This window comes from Felis catus, chromosome A2 (genome assembly GCF_018350175.1).
Source record: "Felis catus isolate Fca126 chromosome A2, F.catus_Fca126_mat1.0, whole genome shotgun sequence".
In the NCBI taxonomy this organism is placed as follows: Eukaryota; Metazoa; Chordata; class Mammalia; order Carnivora; family Felidae; genus Felis; species Felis catus.
In genome coordinates this window covers 16,995,982-17,018,763 of record NC_058369.1, presented here as the reverse complement: position 1 = coordinate 17,018,763, position 22,782 = coordinate 16,995,982, and the positions used below count along the sequence as shown (strand labels likewise).

The 22,782-nt window shown below is 40.8% G+C and overlaps 1 protein-coding gene across 3 annotated transcripts in view; it reads left to right on the top strand.

The window, feature by feature from the left end:
• CSPG5 (chondroitin sulfate proteoglycan 5) overlaps window positions 1-22,782 on the top strand; it is a 53,022-nt gene that overhangs the window by 14,153 nt on the left and 16,087 nt on the right. Inside the window, exons 4-5 of one of the 3 annotated variants that reach the window (XM_045049544.1) lie at window positions 4,863-4,957; window positions 11,604-11,649. The exons of 1 other annotated variant lie outside the window; for it this stretch is intronic. In XM_045049544.1, coding sequence (XP_044905479.1) covers window positions 4,863-4,957; window positions 11,604-11,634 — 126 coding nt within the window. In that variant the 3' untranslated portion in view covers window positions 11,635-11,649. Of the gene's footprint in view, window positions 1-4,862; window positions 4,958-11,603; window positions 11,650-22,782 lie in introns of those variants that run through there. One more of the 3 variants, XM_023248321.2, reaches the window with a different exon arrangement.

Here is a 22,782-nt window from a genome sequence, read left to right as displayed (position 1 = left end):
AGCTTAGATGGCCATAACAAAATACCACAGACTGGGTGGCTTAAACAACAGATATGTCTGGAGGCTGGGTGTCCCAGATGAAGGTACCACCAGAGTTGGTTTCTGGCAGGGCCTCTCTTTCTGGCTCGCAAACAGCCACCTTCTTGCTCTATCCACCAATGGCCTTTTCTCTATGCACACGTGGAGAGGGAGGTCTCTGGTGTTACTTCCTCTTCTGATAAGGATGCCAGTCCTATGGATTAGGGCCCATTTAACCTTAATTACCTCTTTATAAGCCCATCTCCAAATACAGTCACATTAGGGGTTAGGGCTTCGACATGCAGCATTTGGGATGACACAATTCAGTCCATGAGTCTGTAGCGCCTATTTTTAAGAATACCCTTTCCTAGGGGTTCCTGGCTGGCTCAGTCAGTAGTGCGTGCTACTCTTGATCTCAGAGTCATGAGTCCCCAGCCCCATGTTGGTTGTAGAGTTTACTAAAAAAAAAAAAAAAAAAAAAAAAATCCTTCTTTCATAAATATTTACTGAGCACTTAGCCAGGCGTTACGCTAGATGCCAGGAACCCTGGATGAATAAGACATACCCTAACCTAAGGAAATTAACAGTATACTTGAGAAACAGAATTCTAAACAAATAATTATAATACACTGTGCCAATGTCATAATAGAGGTATATACAAATCTGTAAGAGTTGGAATTACTAGTTTAGAAAGGCTTCAAGGAGAGAGCTTTAAGTTGGACTTTGAAGGAGAGGAGGCATTTTTCAGAATCATGTGGGAAGAGAGGACATTCAAGGCAGCAGGAGGATACCCATAGGAAAGTCTTGCCATATGACCAAAGATTGTGAGAGGGAGGTGTCCTAGGTAATGAGGCTGGAAAGGGCAACTTAGGACAGATTGTGAAGGGCCTTGAATGCCATTAAACATGCTGAAACAATGTCAGATTTCTTTTCTTCTCTTTTCTTTTCTTTTTATGGTTTCAGGTGTAGAATTTAGTGATTCATCACTTAAATACAGCACCCAGTGCTCATCCCAACAAGTGCCCTCCTTAATGCCCATCACCCATCTAGCCCATCCCCCCCCACGTCCCCTCCATCAACCCTCAGTTTGTTCTCTGTATTTAAGACTCTCTTGTGGTTTGCCTCCCTCTCTGTTTTTATCTTATTTTTCCTTCCCTTCCCTTATGTTGATCTGTTTTGTTTCTTCACATATGAGTGAAATCATATGATATCTTTCCCTGACTGACTCATTTTGCTTAGCATAATACCCTCCAGTTCCATCTTGCAAATGGCAAGATTTCATTACTTTTTATCGCTGAGTAATATTCCAGTGTGTGTGTGTGTGTGTGTGTGTGTGTGTGTGTGTGTGTGTGTGTATCACATCTTTATCCATTCATCAGTTGGACATTTGGGCTCTATCCATAATTTGGCTATTGTCGATAGTGCTGCTATAAATATTGAGGTGCATGTGCCCCTTTGAATCAACATTTTTGTATTTATTCTTTGGATAAATACCTAGTAGTGCATTTGCTGGGTCATAGGGAAGTTCTATTTTTAATTTTTGAGGAACCTTCATACTGTTTTCCAGAGTGGCTGCACCAGTTTGCATTCCCACCAATAATGAAGAAGCGTTCTCTTTTCTCTGCATCTTTGCCAACATCTGTTGTTTGCTGAATTGTTAATTTTAGCCATTCTGACAGGTGTGAAGTGGTATCTCATTGTGGTTTTGATGTGTATTTCTCTGATGATGAATAATATTGAGCATCTTTTCATGTGTCAGTTGGCTATCTGGATGTCTTCTTTGGGAAAGTGTCTATTCATGTCTTCTGCCCATTTCTTCACTGGATTATTTGTTTTTTGGGTGTTGAGTTTGATAAGTTCTTTATATATTTTTGGATACTGACCCGTTATCTAATATGTCATTTACAAATATCTTCTCCCATTCCATCAGTTGCCTTTTTGTTTTGTTGATTGTTTTCTTCGTACCTCATCAGATTTGTTTTCTAAGAAGACAGCTCTGGAGAGAGTGGTGACGGCAAACAGAATGGAGATTGTATCAGTGCAGGCAACAAACAAGGGTGGATTCGAGAGACAATTAGGAGTTCAAATAGCCAGAATTACTACTGGGGGAGTTTTCTAGAATTTTGCCGATGCTCAATCTGTGATAATTCCAATAACTGGAATTGCTGTGTGTGTGTTTCTGTTGCCTAATTTCTGCTACTTCTCCTGATTTGTCTTCCCAACTGCCTCGTTATTCTTTATTTTGCGATGGACGTTGTATTTGGAAATAGTTTATTGAAATATTTTAAGGTCTAGGATGATTTCTTCCTTTAGAAAAGGTTTTTGTTTGTTTGTTTGCTTGCTTGCTTGCTTTCTTGCTTGCTTGTTTGCTTGCTTGCTTCTATCAGGTGCCCAGGGGCCCTAGAATTCTGGGATCACATTATTCCAGATCAAGGTTGGAGATTTTCCAGGCCACTGAAACCAGTCCTATCAGACTGCAAGGGCTGGTTTGGTTTGGGTTCATCTTTACCTCTAGGGCACAATCTTCTGGCCACAGCCCCAAAAAGGCAGTGGTTTACCAGCATCTTTCCACCTTTGGTGGGCCCTGTGCTCCAACTTGCCCCCCATGGCCCCAAATGTTTGGAAACACTACTGTCCTCACCCCCTCTTCCAAATGGGTAAGTCCCTCCAGGGAAGAAGTGGCCCTGAATGCTGGGCTCATCCGTCTGATTTCCTGTCCTCTCTGGGACGTCAGCCTTGTAATTCTTTAGTATCTTGTTAGCTCTCTGATGCTTTTCAGATGTTTGCACAGCTTTTGGTGTCCTTAGTGGAAGGGTTGGTCCAAATTTACCTAGTCTCCCATTTACTAACAACAGAAGTCCTCTGTTTTCATCTTGGGACTCTTGCCCAGATGGCATTCAGCTGGTGCCATGAGCTCAGTCTGCTCTTTGCTATTGGATAGGGCTGCAAATTAGGATGTTGGGTTATGGCCTGTGTGTATTATGGCTTCCTAACCTGATGCTTATCCACTTTAGGGGGTTTGGCATGGTTTTACTTAGGATTTCCTGTACTCTCTGAATTAGGGGACAGACCTGTCTTTCATGGTTAGGCACCTCTGGCTCCTTTCACGAGGAGGCCCAGTCAAGAGGGATTGTTTGTGAATGTACTTTGTAAGTTCTAAATCCCATCCAGGCATGAGGGTTTGTTAGTATCATGTTTTGTTTTTCCCACAAGAGTATTATGGGATGCAGATCACTGCCCTTGGCTCTGTCCCACCTTCACAGCATACGCAGGAGGGATAGAAAAACCCAGATCTGAAGGGGAGCAGGAGACAAAGCAGGCCTAATGAATAGAGTTACCAGGTGTCGCCAAGAGTCTTTGACCCAATGAAGAGGCTGCTGTGTCGCAATAGGATATACTGATGTCTATCTGTGCTGGCCCTCTTTCCTGCCAGAGTGTTTGTGCCTCTCAATGATTGTGCTCCAGGAGGCCAGCCAGCATCCTCTCTGGGGACCTCAGCTCTGCTGTCAGCTCACTCATCCGCCCCTCCGTGATTATCTAGTGCTTGAGACATCCCCCTTCGGCACCCTCGTGCTGTCAGGCCATGGGCCCTAGATCCCTCCTCTCTGTTTCTTCCACCCCACTCCATAGCCTGTTTTGTGTCCTCCTCTCTAAAGAAAGGACAAACCAAAAATGTAGGAAAATTAGGCATCACAGAAGAAAGGTCATTTGTCTAGGCGCCTTTCAGCACTGATGGATGGCTTCACTTAGGAGGAGTGCGCACGCAGTGCTGAGCCATCTGTCTCTACAGGGCACATCCCTGCCACATATGCCTCACCTGTGTCAGCTTCCTGGGGCTGCCGTAACAGATGAGCACAAACGGAACAGCTAACACAACAGAAATGTATTCTCTCTCCATGAAGGCCAGAGTTCTAGAATCAAAGTGTCAGTGGGGCTGTGCTCCCTCCGACTGTTCCAGAGAAGAATCCTTCCTCACCTCTTCCCAGCTTCTGGTGGTTGGCCGATAAACCCTGGCATTCTTCGGCTTGTAATCACATCACTCCAATTTCTGCCTCTGACTTCATATGGCCATCTTCCCTTTGCATGTCTCTGTCTCTTTACCAGGCCTTCTTATAAGGACACCAGTCATTGGATTTAAGGTCCCCTCTAATCCATTATAACCTCCTCTCAACTTGATTACAGCTGCAAAAACCCTATTTCCAAATAAGATTGTATTCACAGGTAATGGAAGTTAGACTTCACTATATCTTTTTGGTGAGACACAGTTCAACCCACAAGCATACATTACCATTTTTAACATTTTTTTAATGTTTATTTATTTTTGAGAGAGAGAGAGAGAGAGACAGAGCATGAGCAGGGGAGGGGCAGAGAGAGAGAGAGAGAGAGGGAGGCACAGAATCTGAAGCAGCCTCCAGCTCTGAGCTGTCAGTAAAGAGCCCGACACGGAGCTTGAACTCACGAACCATGAGATCATGACCTGAGCCGAAGTCAGATGCTCAACCAACTGAGCCCCTTACCCTACTATTTACAATACACTTCATAGCCATGGTCTTCTCACATCCCTACCGGAGCCTGACGTTGGAGTCTTAGGACCGGAAAGCATCAGTGACAATATTGGAACCCAGGCTTTAAACTTCTATTTCAGTGTCCTTTCCTCTGTGTGACATCACACCACAGACACAGTTCTTTGTCCTTTCTCATATAATTTATAGAAATGAAAGGTTAGCCTGTGCTCTGAAAAGCAGCACTAACACCAGACTCAGAGCTAGAAGGCTCCTAAGTGGAGTCAGATGACCTCTCTGAACCTAAGGTTCTTCATCTGTAAAGTCCTCACCTCTTCACAGGACCACCTAGGCATCGGGGATTACAGCAAAGAACAAAATGGACCAAAGCCCTGCCCGATGGAGCTTACTTCCCAGGGTCATGATGTGCACACAAGGTAAGGTATGTGAATGTATTCTGAAAAGTAGAAGGGGCTGTACAAACCCACCCTCCAAGCCCAAGGGAAAGGGACGTAAAGGCAACTTTATTGGTCAAACAAGCAGTGAGGTGTGTGAGCACCACCACCCCTGAGAACGGTAGCAGAGGCTCCTCCCTCAGCCCTGGAGCTCCTCACAGGCATATGAGAAGCTTCGGGGAGGGGAGAGTCTCTACTCAACCGAACATGGGAGTGATGTCTCCTGGGCGTGCAACCATGAGAGTATACGCAGTGGGAGTGACGAAGAAATGCACAGTTACCCTGAGGGATCTGGTGGCCAGTCAGACTAAGCAGTACCCTGGCCAGAAGTTCATCAAAGCTAAAAGAAGGATGTGTCGATCACAAGGGTTGGCTTCGGGATGTATAGTGCATGCAATTCTGAGGTATATATGTAGGAGCAGAACTGCTAGGATGGAATTTAGCCGACCTTTACCTTGACGAGATCATGTGAAGGTGGCTCTGTCAATCAGCAGCTCCCACCAGCAGTGGATAAGAGTTGCCTTTGCTGCACACCCTCATCAGCACTTGATATTCTCACACTTTTTAAATTTTAGCCACTCTTTAGGCATGTCATGGCATTTGCATTCTTTCCATATGTTTATTCGTCCTCTACATTTCTGCTTTGTTTTTATTTTTTTAAATATTTATTTATTTTTGAGGGAGAGAGAGACAGAGCATGAGCGGAGAGGGGCAGAGAGAGAGAGAGAGAGAGGGAGACACAGAATCCGAAGCGGGGTCCAGGCTCTGAGCCGTCAGCGCAGAGCGCGACGCTGGGCTTGAACCAACAAACCATGAGATCATGACCTGAGCCAAAGTCGGACGCTTAGCCAACTGAGCCACCCAGATGTCCCATTATTTTTATTTTCTTTTTAAATTTTTTTTTCAACGTTTATTTATTTTTGGGACAGAGAGAGACAGAGCATGAACGGGGGAGGGGCAGAGAGAGAGAGAGACACAGAATCGGAAACAGGCTCCAGGCTCTGAGCCATCAGCCCAGAGCCCGACGCGGGGCTCGAACTCACGGACCGCGAGATCGTGACCTGGCTGAAGTCGGACGCTTAACCGACTGTGCCACCCAGGCGCCCCTTTATTTTCTTAATGTTTATTTATTAACTTTTTTTTGAGAGAGAGAGAGAAAATGAGTAGGGGAGGGGCAGAGAGAGAGGGGGATAGAGGATCAGAAGCAAGCCGTGTGCTGACAGCAGAGAGCCCGATGTGGGGCTCGAAATCACAAACAGATCACGACCTGAGCCGAAGTTGGACGCTCAACTGACTGAGCCCCTCCAGGCGCCCCCCCATTTCTGCTTTTGTGAAGCATCTTCTTAACTCTTTAGCCCGTTTTTCTCTTAGACTATCTTATATCCCATTTATGGTCTGTTTTATTGGTCAATATGTATTGCAAATATCTTCTCCCACTCTGTGGCTTGCAATTTCATACTCCTAATGTTTAATGAATATTAACCCTAATTTTTATGTAGTCAGACTTATCAATTTTCCTGTGCAGTTCCAAAATCATTCCTGGAAACTTGCTTCCACCTAGGGTGCTCAAAGTCACATGAGGACATCACTTACATCCTAATAGCAAGAAAAAAGTCAGATAACCTGCACAGTCATGACTTCTTGGGCTCTTCAAAGAGCTCGGGTCACAAGGCAGCCAGATAAATTGAAATCCAGAGGGCAGCAAGCCCCTTCAAAGAGAGAACACATGGATTTTGTCCGTGGCAGAACCTGGGAGGAAGGGACAGCACCCTAAAAATGGGAAGGGAGACAGCCATGTGGTAATGAATTCGTAAAGGCAGAGTTTAGCTAGCCCGACAGGTCAGAATCTCTGGAAGCTCCAGACACAAGGGTTGTCTGCAGTCATTCACACGCTCTTTTCCATAAGCCTCAATTGGGTGCTCACGAGAAAAATCGGGCGGGGAGCATGAGACCTGAGAGCATCCAGTTAGTGGTGCGCAAGAACAAGACAACACCCACTTTCCAGACTCTTCTGTCAATCCAAGCAAAGCCTTAAGCTTCTGGAAACCTTCCTGTTCCCACAAGCAGGAAAAATGAACTGCCTCTGAGGGTAAGAGCACAGCCACCTGTCTCTGCAGGGGCGGGAAGCTCCTCTCCCCGCTACAAGCCTCATTTGCAATAACCGTGGGGGAAGAACAGAATCCTTTTGCCATCAATTCCAAGCAAAGGTATGATTTAGGGGGTGAATGCAAACACAATGCCCCTGGGGAGGAGGGGAAGGGGACCCAGACCCTGCGTGCAAAGGCGTGCAGCCTCTTGGAGGCTAAAGACTGGCTCCCGCCCCGGACTCCCCTCACATACAAGCCCCAGAGTTTGGCTGGCAAGGAAGGGAAGGGCAAGAACGGGAAGAAAGGCCCACCCTGAGACTCAAGTGTGCGAGGTCTACCTAAGCGTGAAGCTGAAACAGGAAAGAAGTGACAAAAACCGCCCCCATCACGGGTCCTGCCCTGGTTAACAAGCAACAGCAGTTTACATCTGAGGGAGTGGGAAGAGCAAGAGACCCTCCTCTGAGGTTCAGACACACAGGGCCTGCCGGCAGTGGAATGCAGAGACACTGAAGAAGACACTCTGGCATCTCAGGCCTCACAGGAATCAAAAGGTGGCAGCCGCTTTGCCCATTGGAGAAGTTCTAGCAACAGCAAAACCCAAGCTCAGCTCTACTATTGACTGGACTGATTCAATCCCTGTTCTGAACAACCTAACAGAAAAGAGACAGGCCCATCTTTGGGCATCAAGACTATTTACCTAGCGCTCTACCCTTCTTTTACACACAATATCTAGCATTTATCCCACATCCAGAAATGAAAGAGAAAAGAAAAACCACCGTCAAATGATAAACGGGTCAAAACAACCAGACCAAAGGATGACCCAGGTAATGAGACTACCAGAGGCTAATCTGTTAAAGGATCCAGTGGAAAAGACAAACAACATGCATAAACAGATGGAGAATATGAGCAGAAACACAGAAACTACAAAAAAGGAGTCATGAAAATGGTAGAGATAAACAGCAAAAAGATCACCACAAAACCAGAAGTGAGGAATCCCTTCAACTATATTAACAACGTGGAAAATAAAATTCAGAACAATTTTACAAGGATAAAGAGGGGCATTACATAATGAGAAAGATAGTTTATCAAGAAGACAGGACAGAGGTGCCTGGTGGCTTAGTTGGTTAAGCATCCAACTCCGGCTCAGGTCATGATCTCACAGTTTGTGGGTTTGACCCCTGCGTCAGGCTCTGAGACAGCTCAGAGCCTGGACCCTGCTTTGGATTCTGTGTCTCCCTCTCTCTGCCCCTTGCCCACTCATGCTCTGTCTCTCTCTGTCTCTCAAAAATGAATAAACATTAAAAAAAAATCTTTTTTTGAAAGAAGACAATTCTAAAAGTGCATAAACCTAATGACAGCTTCAAAGTATACAAAGCAAAACCTGATTGAAAAAAAAAAAGCAAAACCTGATTGAAATCAAAGAAGAAATAGCTAAACTACACTTATAGTTGGAGTTTTGTTTCTCTTTCTTTTTTAAGAGAAAATTTATTTTGAGAAAGAGAGCTTGCCAGTGGGGAAAGGGACAGAGAGAGAAAGAGACAGAGAATCCTCAGCAGGATCCATGCTGTCAACACCCAGGGCTCGATCGCATGACCATGAGATCATGACCTGAGCCAAAATCAAGAGGTGGGATGCTTAACTGACTGAGCCACCCAGGGTTCTCTATAGTTGGAATTTTCAATGCTCCTTCCTCAGGATATGGAAACCAAAAAGTCATTAAAGATACAAAATACATGAATAGCACTATCAACCAACTTGATCTAATTGATCTTTCCAGAATACTGCCCCCTACAACAGCAGAATACACAGTATTTTCAAGTGTGCATAGAACATTAGTCAAGATAGATGATATTCTGAGCCATAGGGACACCTCGTTGGCTCAGTCAGTATAGCATGCAATTCTTGATGGGTTGTAAGAGCCCCATGTTGGGTATAGAGATTACTTAAAAATTAAAAAAAAAAATCCTAAAAAAAAAAAAAAGGAAAAGCTTTTAAGATAATATCTGGGCCATAAAATAAATCTCAAAATGTAAATATATTGAAATCATACAAAGTGTGTCCTGATTAAAATAGAATTAAACTAGTAATCAATAATAAAGATATCTGGAAACCCCCACCTCCAAATATTTGGAAATTAAACCACACATTTTGACCCACAGTTCAAAAACTAAACCACAAGAGAAATAAAATATTTTTTATTGAATGAAAATGAAAACACAGCAGATCAAAATTTGGGGAACAGAGTTAAAGCAGTGTTTAAAGGGAGATTTAACATTACATGCTCTTATTTAAAAAGATTTCAGAGGACACCTGTGTGGCTCAGTTGGTTGAGCATCTCTTGAGTCAACTCAGGTCACGATCCCACAGCCCTGCATCAGGCTCCACTCTGAGAGTGGAGCCTGTTTAAGATTCTCTCTCTCCCTCTGACTCTCTCCCCTGCTCATGCGTTCTCTCTCTCTCTCTCTCTCTCTCACACACACACACACACACACACACACAAAAAAAAAACAAACAAACAAACAATGAGAGACTGGGTCACGCAGCACTACAAGTCCTACAGACATTGAAATAATAATGAAGAATGTTGTGAATGATTTGATGCCAATAACTTTATTAGTCTCAATGAAAAGGACAAATTCCTTCAAAGACAACTAGTACTAAAACTCAATCAAGAAGAAATAGATAACTGTAAGAGCCCTATATTTATTAAAGTAATTGAATTCATAGTTAAATTGTATTGATAAAATGTTTTATTTTGAAAAAAATTGAGAATTTCTGCTCTTTGAAAAACACTGTTAGGAAAGGGAAAAGATAAGACAGAGGGAGGAGAAAATATTTGTGAAACACATATCTGATAAAGTACTTGTATTCAGGATAAAGAACTATTACAATTCAATATATGAAGACAACCCAATATTTTATTTTATTTTTAAATGTTTTATTTATTTTTGAGAGAGAGAGAGAGAGAGCAGAGTACAAGCAGGGGAGGGGCAGAGAGAGAGGGAGACACAGAATCCGAAGCAGGCTGCAGGCTCTGACCTGTCAGCACAGAGCCTGAGGTGGGGCTGGAATCCAGGGAACCGTGAGATCATGACCTGAGCTGAAGTCAGATGCTTAACCAACTGAACCACGCAGGCGCCCCTGAAGACAACTCAGTATTTAAACAAGCAAACTATTTGAACAGACATATCAATATAAAATATATTTTGGGGGTTCCTGGCTGGCTCAGTGGGAAGAGTGCTCAACTCTTGATCTTGGGGTCATGAGTTCAAGCCCCACATTGGATATAGAAATTACTTTTTTAAAAAAAGATATTTGGTAACAAATAAGCACATGAGAAGATACTCAACATTGTCAGTGTTTAGGAAATGCAAATTAGAACTACAATAAGATATCATTCGATAGCTGGTAGAATTGCTAAAATTAAAAAGACTGACAATACCAAGTGCTGGTAAGGATGTGGAGCCACTGGAACTCTCAAACATTGCTTCTGGGAAAGCACTCTGGAAAATAGTCTGGCAGTTTCTTATAAAGGTAAACACACATACACCCCATTAATTGCATCTCTAGATACTCAACAGAAATAAAATATACGTCCATACAAAGACCTATGTGTGTGTGTGTGTGTGTGTGTGTGTGTGTACAGCAATTTTATTCATAATCACCAAAAACAGAGAACAACCCAAATGTGCAACAACTGTGAACACATAAACTGTGGTACAGCCTTACAATGGGAAACTGTTTAGCAACAGAAAGGAATGAGGTATTTATATGCACGTGAACATGGATGAATCTCAAAAGTAACAGGTTGAGTTAAAGGAGTCAGAATCAAGGGGCTATATACCGAGGTGCCTGGCTGGCTCAGTCAGTAGAGCATGTGACTCAACATCTCAGGGTTGTGAGTTCAAGCCCCACGTTGGGTGTAGGGTTTACTTAAAGGTTGCATACTATTATACATTCTGGAAAAGGCAACACTATAGGGACAGAAAATAAATCAGTGGCTGTCAAGTGGCTGAGGATAGAAGGAGAGAATTGCACAAATGCATAAGGAAATGTTCTATAACTTCCTTGTGCTGGTGGCTACACAGGCCCATCAAACTGTATATTTTAAAAAGGTGAATTTTGCACCTTGTGTCAGGAGTCCCCAAGATCATCCCCAGGTATAACGATTCACTAGCAGGATTTACAAGAGTCAGCACACAGTCCTATTCACAGCTAAGATTTATTACACTGAAAGCAATACAAAGCAAAATCAGCAAGGAGAAAAGGCTCGGAGAGGCAAGTCCAGAGAGAACAAGGGGTGAGCTTCCAAGAACTCTCTCCCAGTGGAGTCAACACAGGACACACTTAATTCCTCTAGCAATGAATTGTGCAAACAGATTTGAAATGTGGTCTATTGGGGAAGCTCAAAGAGATTCAGTGCCCAGAGTTGTTAATGGAGAGCTGGTTATGTAGGCCCCCACTGCTTAGCATGTACCAAAATTCTGGTCTCCCAGAAGGCAAAGCAGGTGTTCAGTGTAAATAAACCTCATTGTTTGCAGAAACAGTTCAGGCACAGTGAGGCACTGGTAAGAGGGAGTGTGAGAACCCTTCTGATATCTGAGTTCCCAGACACCAGCCATGGATCAACCTTGTAAGCAGTTGTTCCCCAGGTGAGCTATATTAACTCTTTTCTATACCTATCTCAACGAACCTAACCCAAAAAAAGAAAGAGAAAAAGAAAAAGTTCCCTATGTTAAGATGATGAAAGTACTTTCCTGGGGCTCCTGTATGGCTCAGTTGGTAGAGGATGCGACTTTTGATCTCAGGGTTTGAGTTTGAGCCCCTACCTTGAGAGTAGAGATTACTTAAATCTTAAAAAACAACTTTTTAGAATTGTAGAATAATTCCATATTTTTTCACAAAAACTATGTTTTGCCTTTCATATTTAGGTGTACAATCAGGGTGGGCTAGAGCTGGCTTGCACAGGCTCAAGAGAAAGTTTGTTAAATTTTCACGTATTTTGTGAGCCAATTGTTAAACACAGCGATTACTAAAAATTAACCTGTATAAACTGAACAATTAAATAGATTGTGTAAAAAACAAAAGCAATAAACAAATAGCCCAAATTCATCACTTCCTACTCATTTTACTTTTATCTCTGTTCTTGAGGTTACTGATGTCAGTTGAATCTGTATGGAAATACCATCTACGTCCTGCTTCCACGCGTTCTTTTCCTCCTACTCTGCCTTCAGTGACCTTACGTTGGTTGCTTAGAATCAGCCAGGGTAGGAGTATTTACACCACAGAACTCACTAAACGTTGAAAATCAGGGATTTTGCCCTTTGGGGAGCAGCAGGTTGTTGAATATTCATCAAGCACACTGCTGGGATTGATTTTTGTCAATGACATTAGGTAGGGATCTAATTTCATTTGGAGGGGTATCCAGTTGGTCCAGCATCATTTACTGAAAAGGCTCATTTCTCATTTCCCCATTTCTCAGTTTGCCATTGCTCTATCGCTTTTGCATTATTCAAAGGTATCTATATGAATGGATCTGTATCTGAGATCTTCACTGTTCCTTTGATCTACTTGTCTACCTCAGCACCACTATCACACTGTGTCCCCAGATTCATTTAAACCTTGATATCCAGTATACTAAGCCCTCTCAGTTTGTTTCCCAAAAGTATCCTAGCAATTCTGAGTGCTTTCCATTTCTACACACACTTTAGTAACGGCTTGTCGGGTTCCACCAAAACAAAAGCATAAACAAAAACCCTTGAGATTTTGATTGGAACTGGGTACAATCTTAGGTCAGTCTGGAGAGAATTGATCTTTACAACATTGAGTTGTCCAATCAATGAACATGGTCTATCTCTCCATTTATTTGCATCTTCTAGAATTTCTCTAAATATTGTTCTATAGATTTCTACATGAAGTGTATTTGTTAGATTTCTTAACAGGTATTTGATTTGTTTATAGTATTATAAGCAAGATCTTCAGAGTTTTTTAATTTTCTACTTTCTATTGTATTTTATACAGAAACAATTATTTTTAACATTGATTTGATATTCAGCAACCTTGATAAGCATGCTTATAATAATTTACATGTAGATTCTTTTGTATTTTCTATGTATACAATTATATAATCTACAAATAATGATAGTGTTTCTTCTTTTATAATCCTTATTCATTTTTTAAAAATTTAACCCTCTTTTTATTTATTTTTATTTTTTAAAGGCATTCTTCTTTGTTTTTTAAATTTTTTAAATCTTTATTTATTTTTGAAAGAGAGAAACAGAGTGTGAGCAGGGGAGGGACAGAGAGAGAGGGAGACACAGAATTTGAAACAGACTCCAGGCTCTGAGCTGTGAGCACAGAGCCCGACGTGGGGCTGGAACCTACGAACTGTGAGATCCTGACCTGAGCCGAAGTCAGACACTCAACCGACTGAGTCACCCAGGCGCCCCTAACCCTCTTTTTTTTTTTCAATATATGAAGTTTTTTGTCAAATTGGTTTCAATACAACACCCAGTGCTCATCCCAAAAGGTGCCCTCCTCAATACCAATCACCCACCCTCCCCTCCCTCCCACCCCCCATCAACCCTCAATTTGTTCTCAGTTTTTAAGAGTCTCTTATGCTTTGGCTCTCTCCCACTCTAACCTCTTTTTTTTTTTTCCTTCCCCTTCCCCATGGGTTTCTGTTAAGTTTCTCAGGATCCACCTAAGAGTAAAAACATATGGTATCTGTCTTTCTCTGTATGGCTTATTTCACTTAGCATAACACTCTCCAGTTCCATCCATGTTGCTACAAAGGGCCATATTTCATTCTTTCTCATTGCCATGTAGTACTCCATTGTGTATATAAACCACAATTTCTTTATCCATTCATCAGTTGATGGACATTTACCTAACCCTCTTTTTAAAAAACTGTTTATTGGGGCGCCTGGGTGGCTCAGTCGGTTGGGTGGCCGACTTCGGCTCGGGTCATGATATCGCGGTCCGTGAGTTCAAGCCCCGCATCGGGCTCTTGCTGACAGCTCAGAGCCTGGAGCCTGTTTCGGATTCTGTGTCTCCCTCTTTCTCTGATCCTCCCCTGTTCATGCTCTGTCTCTCTCTGTCTCAAAAATAAATAAACGTTAAAAAAATATTAAAAAAATAAAAAACTGTTTATTTATTTTGAGAGAGAGAGAGAGAGAGTGAGCAGGGGAGGGACAGAGAGAGGGAGAGAGAATTCCAAGCAGGCTCAGCACTATCAGTGCAGATCCTGATGCGGGGCTTGATCCCACGAAATGTGAGATCATAACCTGAGCTGAAATCAAGAGTCAGGCACTCAACAAGCTGAGTCACCGTGTGCCCCATATAATCCTTATACATTTTAATTCTCTTTCTTGGCTTATTGCATTATCCAGGACCTTTCAGTGTGTTGTGAATAGATGTGGTAAAAGTAAACATCTTTGTGTCATTGCCAGTCTCAAAGGGAAAGCCTTCAACGTTTCATCATTAAAAATAATGTTTTCTGTAGACTTTTTGCAGACATAGTTTATAAAATTAAAGACATTTCCTTCTATTCATATTTTGCTAAGAGTTTTTACTTTGGATGTTAATTTTTATCAAAAGCTTTTCTGTATCTATTGAGATAATCATGTAATTTTCATCTTTTATCCTCTGAATACATAAAACTACATTGATTTTTTTCAAAGGCCAATCTAATTTTGCAAGTTTGGAGTAACTATAACTTGGTTGGAAGCATTAACCTTTCAATTTGTTGCTAGGCTATATGTTCTAACATATATTTTTAGAAATTTCACATACACATTCCTGAGTTAGATTGGCTTGTAACTTTCCTTTCTTGCACAGTTTTTGTTAGGTGTTTGTTATCAAGGTTATTTCAGCCTTGTAAACTGTATCGGGTCGCCTTTTAGGGTTCCAAGACCCAATTCTAATGGAGGGATCGGGGTGGGCCTTCACATAGAACACTAAGCAATTCTCAGACACCAGCAGGGTGTCCAAGAATTCAACTCAATTCTGATAGTATCTACCTGGGGATAACATCAGATCCAACTGGTTAAGGGTTTAGTCCTACAAGGCTGCCCCACAACCCTCCTCTTCAGATGCCAGTCACAAGCCTCAGACTGTTACCTGTGCTTTGGACAATTCACTACAGATTGGAGGTTCCTATGACCTTCTTAGGTTTGTTTGGTTTGCTAGAGGGCTCACAGAACTCAGGCAAACACTTACATTTACAAGTTTATTAAAGGCTATGATAAGGGATATGGATCAATAGCCAGATGAAGAGATACATTGGACAAAGTCCCACACAAAGGAGCTTCTGTCCTCGGTACAGCTTGGAGCCCAGTGTGGTGATATGTGGAAGTGTCCTGGTTCCCCAAGTATGGAAGCTCTCCAGAAAAGTACCAAAAAGCTGTTCTCTTGGGTTTTTATGGAGACTTTATTACAGAGTCCTGATTGACTAAGTCATTGATTATTGGCTGATTCAACCTCCAGCTCCTCTCCCCTCCTGCTGCTATAAACAACTTTGTATAGGGCTTTATGTGGACATAAGTTTTCAACTCCTTTGGTAAATATCCAGAAGTGTTATTGCTGAGTGTTATTGCTCAATTGCTGGTAAGAGTATGTTTAGTTTTGTAAGAAACTTCCATAAAAAAAAAAAAGAGAGAGAGAGAGAGAGAAGGAAAGAAACTGCCAAGCTGTCTTCAAAGTGACTATACCATTTTGCATTCCTACCAGCAACATATAAACAGTTCCTGTTGTTCCGCATCTTTGTCAATATTTGGCATTATCACTGCTTTGGCTTTTGGCCATTCTAATAGGTGTGTACTGGCATCTCATTGTTTTAATTCACATTTCCCTGATGGCATGTGATATGGGCCACATGCTTATTTGCCATCTGTACATCTTTAGTGAGGTGTCTGTTAAGATTTTTGGTCCATTTAAAAATAATTAACATTTTTTAATTTATTCTTGAGAGACAGAGTGCTAGTGAGGGAGGGGCAGAGAAGACAGGGAGACACAGAATCAGAAGCAGGCTCCAGGCTCTGAGCTGTCAGCACAGAGCCGGATGTGGGGCTTGAACCCACAAAGTGTGAGATCGTGACCTAAGCCGAAATCAGACACCCAACTGACTGAGCCACCCAGGGGCCCCTTGGTCCATTTTTTAATAAGATTTTTATTTTTTTATTTATTTAAAGATTTTATTTTTTTTAATTTACATCCCAGTTGATTAGCATATAGTGCAATAATGATTTCAGGAGTAGAATCCAATGATTCATCCCCTACATATAACACACAGTGCTCATCCCAACAAGTGTCCTCCTTACTGCCCCTTGCCCACTTGGCCCATGCTCCCACCCAGAACCTCTCCAGCAACCCTTAGTTTGTTTTCTATGTTTAAGAGTCTCTTATGTTTTGTTCCCTCCCTGTTTTTATATTATTTTTGCTTTCTTCCCTTATGTTCATCTGTTTTGTATCTTAAATTCCACATGAGTGAAGTCATATGATATTTGTCTTTCTCTGACTGACTAAGTTCACTTAGCATAATACCCTCTAGTTCCATCCACCTTGTTGCAAATGCCAAGATTTCATTCTTTTTGATTGCCGAGTAATACTCCATTGTATATATACCACATCTTCCTTATAAAAGATTTCATTTTTAAGTAATCTCTACACCCAAGGTGGGGCTCAAACTCACGACCCTGATATCAAAAGTCACACACTCCACTCTCTGAGTCAGCCAGGTGCCCCATTTAATCGGGTATTTAAAAATTATTGTTGAGTTTTTTTTTTAACTCCCCCAACTCCCAACCCATATTTTTGAGTTTTAAGAGTTCTTTATATATTTTGGGTAACAGTCTTTTACCATATGTGTCTTTTTAAAAAATGTTTATTTATTTTTGAGAGAGAGAGAGGACAAGCAGGGGAGGGGCAGAGAGAGAGGGAGACACAGACTCTGAAGCAGGCTCCAAGCTCTGAGCTGTCAGCAGAGTCTGATGCGGGGCTCAAACCCACAAACTGTGAGATCATGACCCGAGCCAAAGTTGGACATTTTACCAACTGAGCCGCCCAGGCGCCCCTATCATATGTGTGTTTTGCAAATAGTTTCTCCCAGTCTGTGGCTTGTTTTCTAATTCTCTTGGTCTTGTCTACTGCAGACCACAAGTTTTTCATTTCGGTGAAATCCAGCTTATCAGTTATTTCTTTAGGAGATCATGTCTTTAGTGTGGTATCTAAAAAGGCATCACCATACCCAAGGTAATCAAGGTTTTCACTTATGTTGTCTTCTTGGAGCTTTATAGTTTTGCTTTACATTTTAGTTTATGACCCATTTTGAGTTAATTTTTATAAAGCATATAAGATCTATGTCTAGATTCTTTATTTTTTCTGAATGTGGATGTCCAGTTTTTCCAGTACCACTTGTTGAAGAGATTATCTTTTCTCTCTTGTATTGCCTTTGCTCCTTTTTCAAAGATCAGTTGATTATATTTGTGTGGGTCTATTTCTGGGTTCTCTTTTCTGTTCCATTGATCTATTTATCTGTTATTTTGCCATTATCTCACTGTCTTATTACTGTAGCTTTACAGTAATTCTTGAAGTTGAGTAGCATCTATTCTTTAACTTTGTAATTCTCCAGCAATATAGTGTCAACTATCCTGGGACTTTTGCCTACCCATACAAACTTTGGAATCATGAATGTTGGTCCATAAAATAACTCGGTGGGATTACACTGAATCTGTAAATCAAGCTGAGAAAAACTGACATCTTGACAATATGGAGTCTTCCTATCCATGAGCATGGACTATCTCCATATTTATTTAGTTTTTCTTTGATTTTATTCACCAGAATTTTATAGTTTTTCTCATATAGATATTGTATGTATTTTGTTATATATATATATATATATATATATATATATATATATATATATACCTAAGTATATCATTTTTGGGGGTGCTAATATAAATAGTATTATGGTTTTTTGTTTTGTTTTTTGTTTTAATTTTTATTTATTTATTTTTGAGAGAGACTGCATGCGAGTGGGGGAGAGGCAGAGAGAGAGAGGAAGAGAGAGAATCCCAAGTAGGCTCTGTACCATCAACACAGGGCCCAGTGAGGGACTCATCTCACAAACCATGAGATCATGACTTGAGCCAAAATTGAGTTGGATGTTTAACCAACTGACAAACTAGGCACCCCAATAGTATGATGTTTTTAATTTCAAATTCCACTTGTTCATTGTTAGTATATAGGAAAGCAACTGACTTTTGTACATTAACCTTTTATTCTGCAAGCTTGCTAAAATAGTTTATTAGTTTTAAAATGTTTTTGTTGATTCCGTCAGATTTTCTACATAGACAATCACATCATCTGCAAACAAAATCAGTTTTATATCTTCCTTCTCAATCTGTATACCTTTTATTAACTTTTCTTGCCTTATTGCATTAGCAAGGACTTCCAGTATGACGTTGAAAAGGAGTGGTGAGAGGGGATAGCCTTGCCTTGTTCCTGATTTTAGTGGAAAAGCTTCAAATGTCTTATATTTAAGTAAAAAGTTAGCTGTAGGATTTTTGTAGATAACTTTTATCCAGTCAAGAAAGTTCTTTGTAGTTTTCTGAGAGTTTTTATCAAGAATAGTAATTGGAGGGATGCCTGGGTTGCTCAGGCAGTTAAGCATCTGACTCTTGATTTTGTCTCAGATCATGATCTCATATTTGTAAGACTGAGCCCTGAGTTGGGCTCCGTGCTGAGCATTGAGCCTGCTTGGGATTATCTCTCTCCCTTTCTCTCTGCCCCTCTTCCTCTCGTGCTTTGCACTTGCTCTCTCTCTCTCTCTCTCTCTCTCTCTCTCAAAACAAATAAATAAACATTAAAAAAGAATTTAAAAAACAATCATTGGAAAATAAGTCAGTCAGAGAAAGACAAACACCATTTGATTTCACTCATGTGGAATTTAAGAAACAAGACAGATGAACATAGAGGAAAATTTTTTTAATTTAAAAAAGAGAGAGAGAGGCAAACCATAAAGAGACTCTTAACTATAAGAACAAACTGAGGGTTGCCAGAGGAAAGGTGGGCAGAGGGATAGGTTAAATGGGTGATCGGTATTAAGGAGAGCACTTGTGATAAGTACTGGGTGTTATATGTAAGTGATGAATCACTAAATTCTACTCCTAAAACTAATATTACACTATATGTTAACTAACTGGAATTTAAATAAAAACTTGAAACAAACAAACAAAAGTTAATACAAAGTGGCAAACTAGGCATTAAGATAGGGTGGTACAGGGGTGCCGGGGCAGCTCAGTTGGTTAAGTGGCCAACTCTTGATTTCTGCTTAGGTCATGATCTCATGGTTCATGAGATCAAGCCCGGCATCGGGCTCTGCACTGAACAGTGCAAAGCCTGCTTGGGATTCTCTCTTTCTCTCTCTCTCTCTCTCTCTCTCTCTCTCTGCCCCTAGCCCCCCCCTCTCAAAATAAATAAACTTTTTTTAAAAAAATAGGAGAGGTGCCTGGGTGGCTCAGTTGTTTAAGTGTCTGACTTAACATATCAGGTCAGGATCTCAAAATTTGTGAGTTCGAGCCCCACTTCAGGCTCTGTGCTGTCAGCTCAGAGCCCACTTCAGGTCCTCCGTCTCCCTCTCTCTCCATCTATTGATATGATCATATGGTTTTTCTTTCTTAGTCTGTTGATGTGATGCATTACATTAATTGATTTTCAAATGTGGAACCAGCCTTGCATACCTGGAATGAATACTACTTGGTCATGGTGCATATAATTCTTTTATACATTGTTGGATTCGATTTGCAAATTTTTGTTAAAGATATTTGCACGTATGTTCCTGAGAGATCTTGGTCTGTAGTTTTCTTTTCTTGTAATATCTGTATCTGGGTTTGGTATTGGGACGATGCTGGCCTCATAGAATGAGTTAGGAAGTATTCCCTCTGTTTCTAGCCTCTGAAAGAAATTGTGGAGAGGAGCGCCTGGGTGGCTCAGTCAGTTAAGCATCCAACTCTTGATTTTGGGTCAGGTCATAAACTAGCGGTTCATGGGATTGAGCCCCACATCAGGCTCTGCTCTGACAGTACGGAGCCTGCTTGAGATTCACTCCCCCTCTCTCTGTCCTGCTCATGCTCTCTCTCTCTCTCTAAAAATAAATTAAATAAAAAAATTGTAGAGAATTGGTACCATTTCTTCCTTAAATGTTTGGTAGTATTCATCAGTGATTGCATCTGGGCCTGATGCTTTCTGTTTTGGAAGGTTATCAATTATTCACTCAATTTCTTTAATAGATATTGGTCAATTCAGGTCATCTATTTCTTCTCATGTGAATTTTGGCAGATTCTGTCTTTCAAGGAACTGGTCCATTTCATCCAGATTATCAGATTTGTGGGACGCCTGGGTGGCTCAGTTGGTTGAGCGACCGACTTCAGCTCAGGTCATGCTCTCACGGTCTGTGAGTTCGGGCCCTGTGTCCAGCTCTGTGCTGACAGCTCAGAGCCTGGAGCCTGCTTCGGATTCTACGTCTCCTTCTCTCTATACCCCTCCCCTATTCATGCTCTGTCTCTCTCTGTCTCAGAAATAAATAAACATAAAAAGATCGTTTCAGATTATCAGATTTGTGAGCACAGAGTTGTGCATAGTATTCCTTTATTATCCTTTTCATTTCCAAGGGATCTGCAGTGATGTTCTCTCTTTCATTTCTGATATCAGTAACTTGTTTCTTCTTTTTTTTCTTAGTTAACTTCACTAGAGGCTTATGATTTTATTGGTATTCTAAAAGTTCCAGCTTTTGGTTTAATTAATTTTTTTCTGTTGCTTTCCTGTTTTCCATTTCACTGGTTTCTGTTCTAATTCTTATGTATTTTCTTCTGCTCACTTTGAATTTAATTTGCTCTTCTTTTTCTAGTTTCCTAAGGTAGATACTTAGATGATTGATTTTAGATTTTTCTTCTTCTCTAATATGTATGCATTTAATGGTGTAAATTTCCCTGTAAGCACTACTTTCACTGCATCCATAAATTTTAATGTTACGTTTTAATTTTCACTTAGTTTAAAATGTGTTTAAATTTCTGTTGAGATTTCTTCTTCAACTCATGCATTATTTAGAAGTGTATTGTTTGGGGGCGCTTGGATGGCTCAGTCAATTAAGTGTCCAACTCTTGATTTCAGCTCAGGTCACACATGATCTGAGATTGAGCCCAGCGTGGGGCTCTGCTCTGGGCATGGAGCCTACATTCTCCCCACCACCCCACTTGCATGCACGTTCTCTCTTCTCTCTCTCTCTCTCTCTAAAAAATAAAAAAATAAAGTAGGTTTCTTATAGGCAACCTATACTTGAGTCTTGTTTTTTGATCCGTTCTGATATTCTATTTTAATTGGTGTATTTTGGGCATTGTCATTCAAAGCGACTATTGATAGACTTGGATTAATAGTTACCACTTCGTTATTGTTTTCTATTAGTTGCCTTTGTTTTTGGTTCCTATTTTTCTCTTCCCATCTTTTCCTGCCTTTTGTTTAATTAAACATTTTATATTATTCCACTTTCTTTCCTTTTCTCAATTTTTCTTTGTAACAGCTTCACTGAGATATAATTCCTATGCCATACAATTTACCCATCAAGAGTATACAATGCAATGTGTTTGGTGTATTCAGAGTTGTGAACCATCACCTCAATTTTAGAACATATCTATTACCCCAAAAAGACAACCCATACCTATTTCCCTTTTCTAACCACCCCCCCCCCATAGTCCCTTGCAACCATGCATTGATTTTCTGTCTCTATGGATTTGCTTTTCTAGATATTTCATATAAATGGAATCATACAGTATACGTTCTTTTTGTGAGTGACTTCTTTCGTTTAGCGTAATGCCTTCAAGCTCCACCCATGTTGTGGCATGTTCCAGTTTTTCACTCTTTTTATGACCACATACTATTCCATTGTAGGGATATATCACATTTTATTTATCCATTAATTGGTTGACAGGTGTTTGAGTTTTTTCCACTTTTTGGCTATTATGAATGTGCTATTATGAACATTTGTGTCTAAGTTTTTTGTGTGGACATATGTTTTCACGTCTCTTAAGTAGATACAAAGGAGTCAAATTGTTGAGTCATATAGTAATTCCATGCTTAACCTTTTGAAGAACTGCCAGACTGTTTTCCAAGGTGACTGCACCATTTTACATTTCTACTAGCAGTTTCTATGGGTTCCAATCTCTTCACACACGAAACAATACTTGTTATCATCGGTCTTGTGGAGTGTGGTCATTTTAGTAAGTGTGAGGTGGAATCCCATTGTGGCTGCACTAGTCTTGATATGTAGTATTTTTGTTATCCAGTTTCTTCCATTGACCCTTTGCTTCTCAGAATTATGTTTCCTTCTTTCTAAACCTGTAGGAGTTGCCTGATTTTGTAGTTATTACTGAATTCTAACAAAACTGTGTTGTAATTAAAGAACATATTCTATATAATTGAAATCCTTTAAAATTTGCTGGCATGTGCTTTACTGATCACATATGGTCATATTTTGTCATTCTCTGGATGCATGAAGAATTATCTGCAGCATGGAGTTTAGTGTTCTAGGTACGACAACTAGGTTATGGTAATGTTACTTACATTTTCTGTATCTTAATGGTTTTTGGTCTGGTTTTTCTATTGACTGTGAGAAATGGGTTAAAAATTTCCTATCGTGATCACGGATTTATCTATTTCTTCTTATAG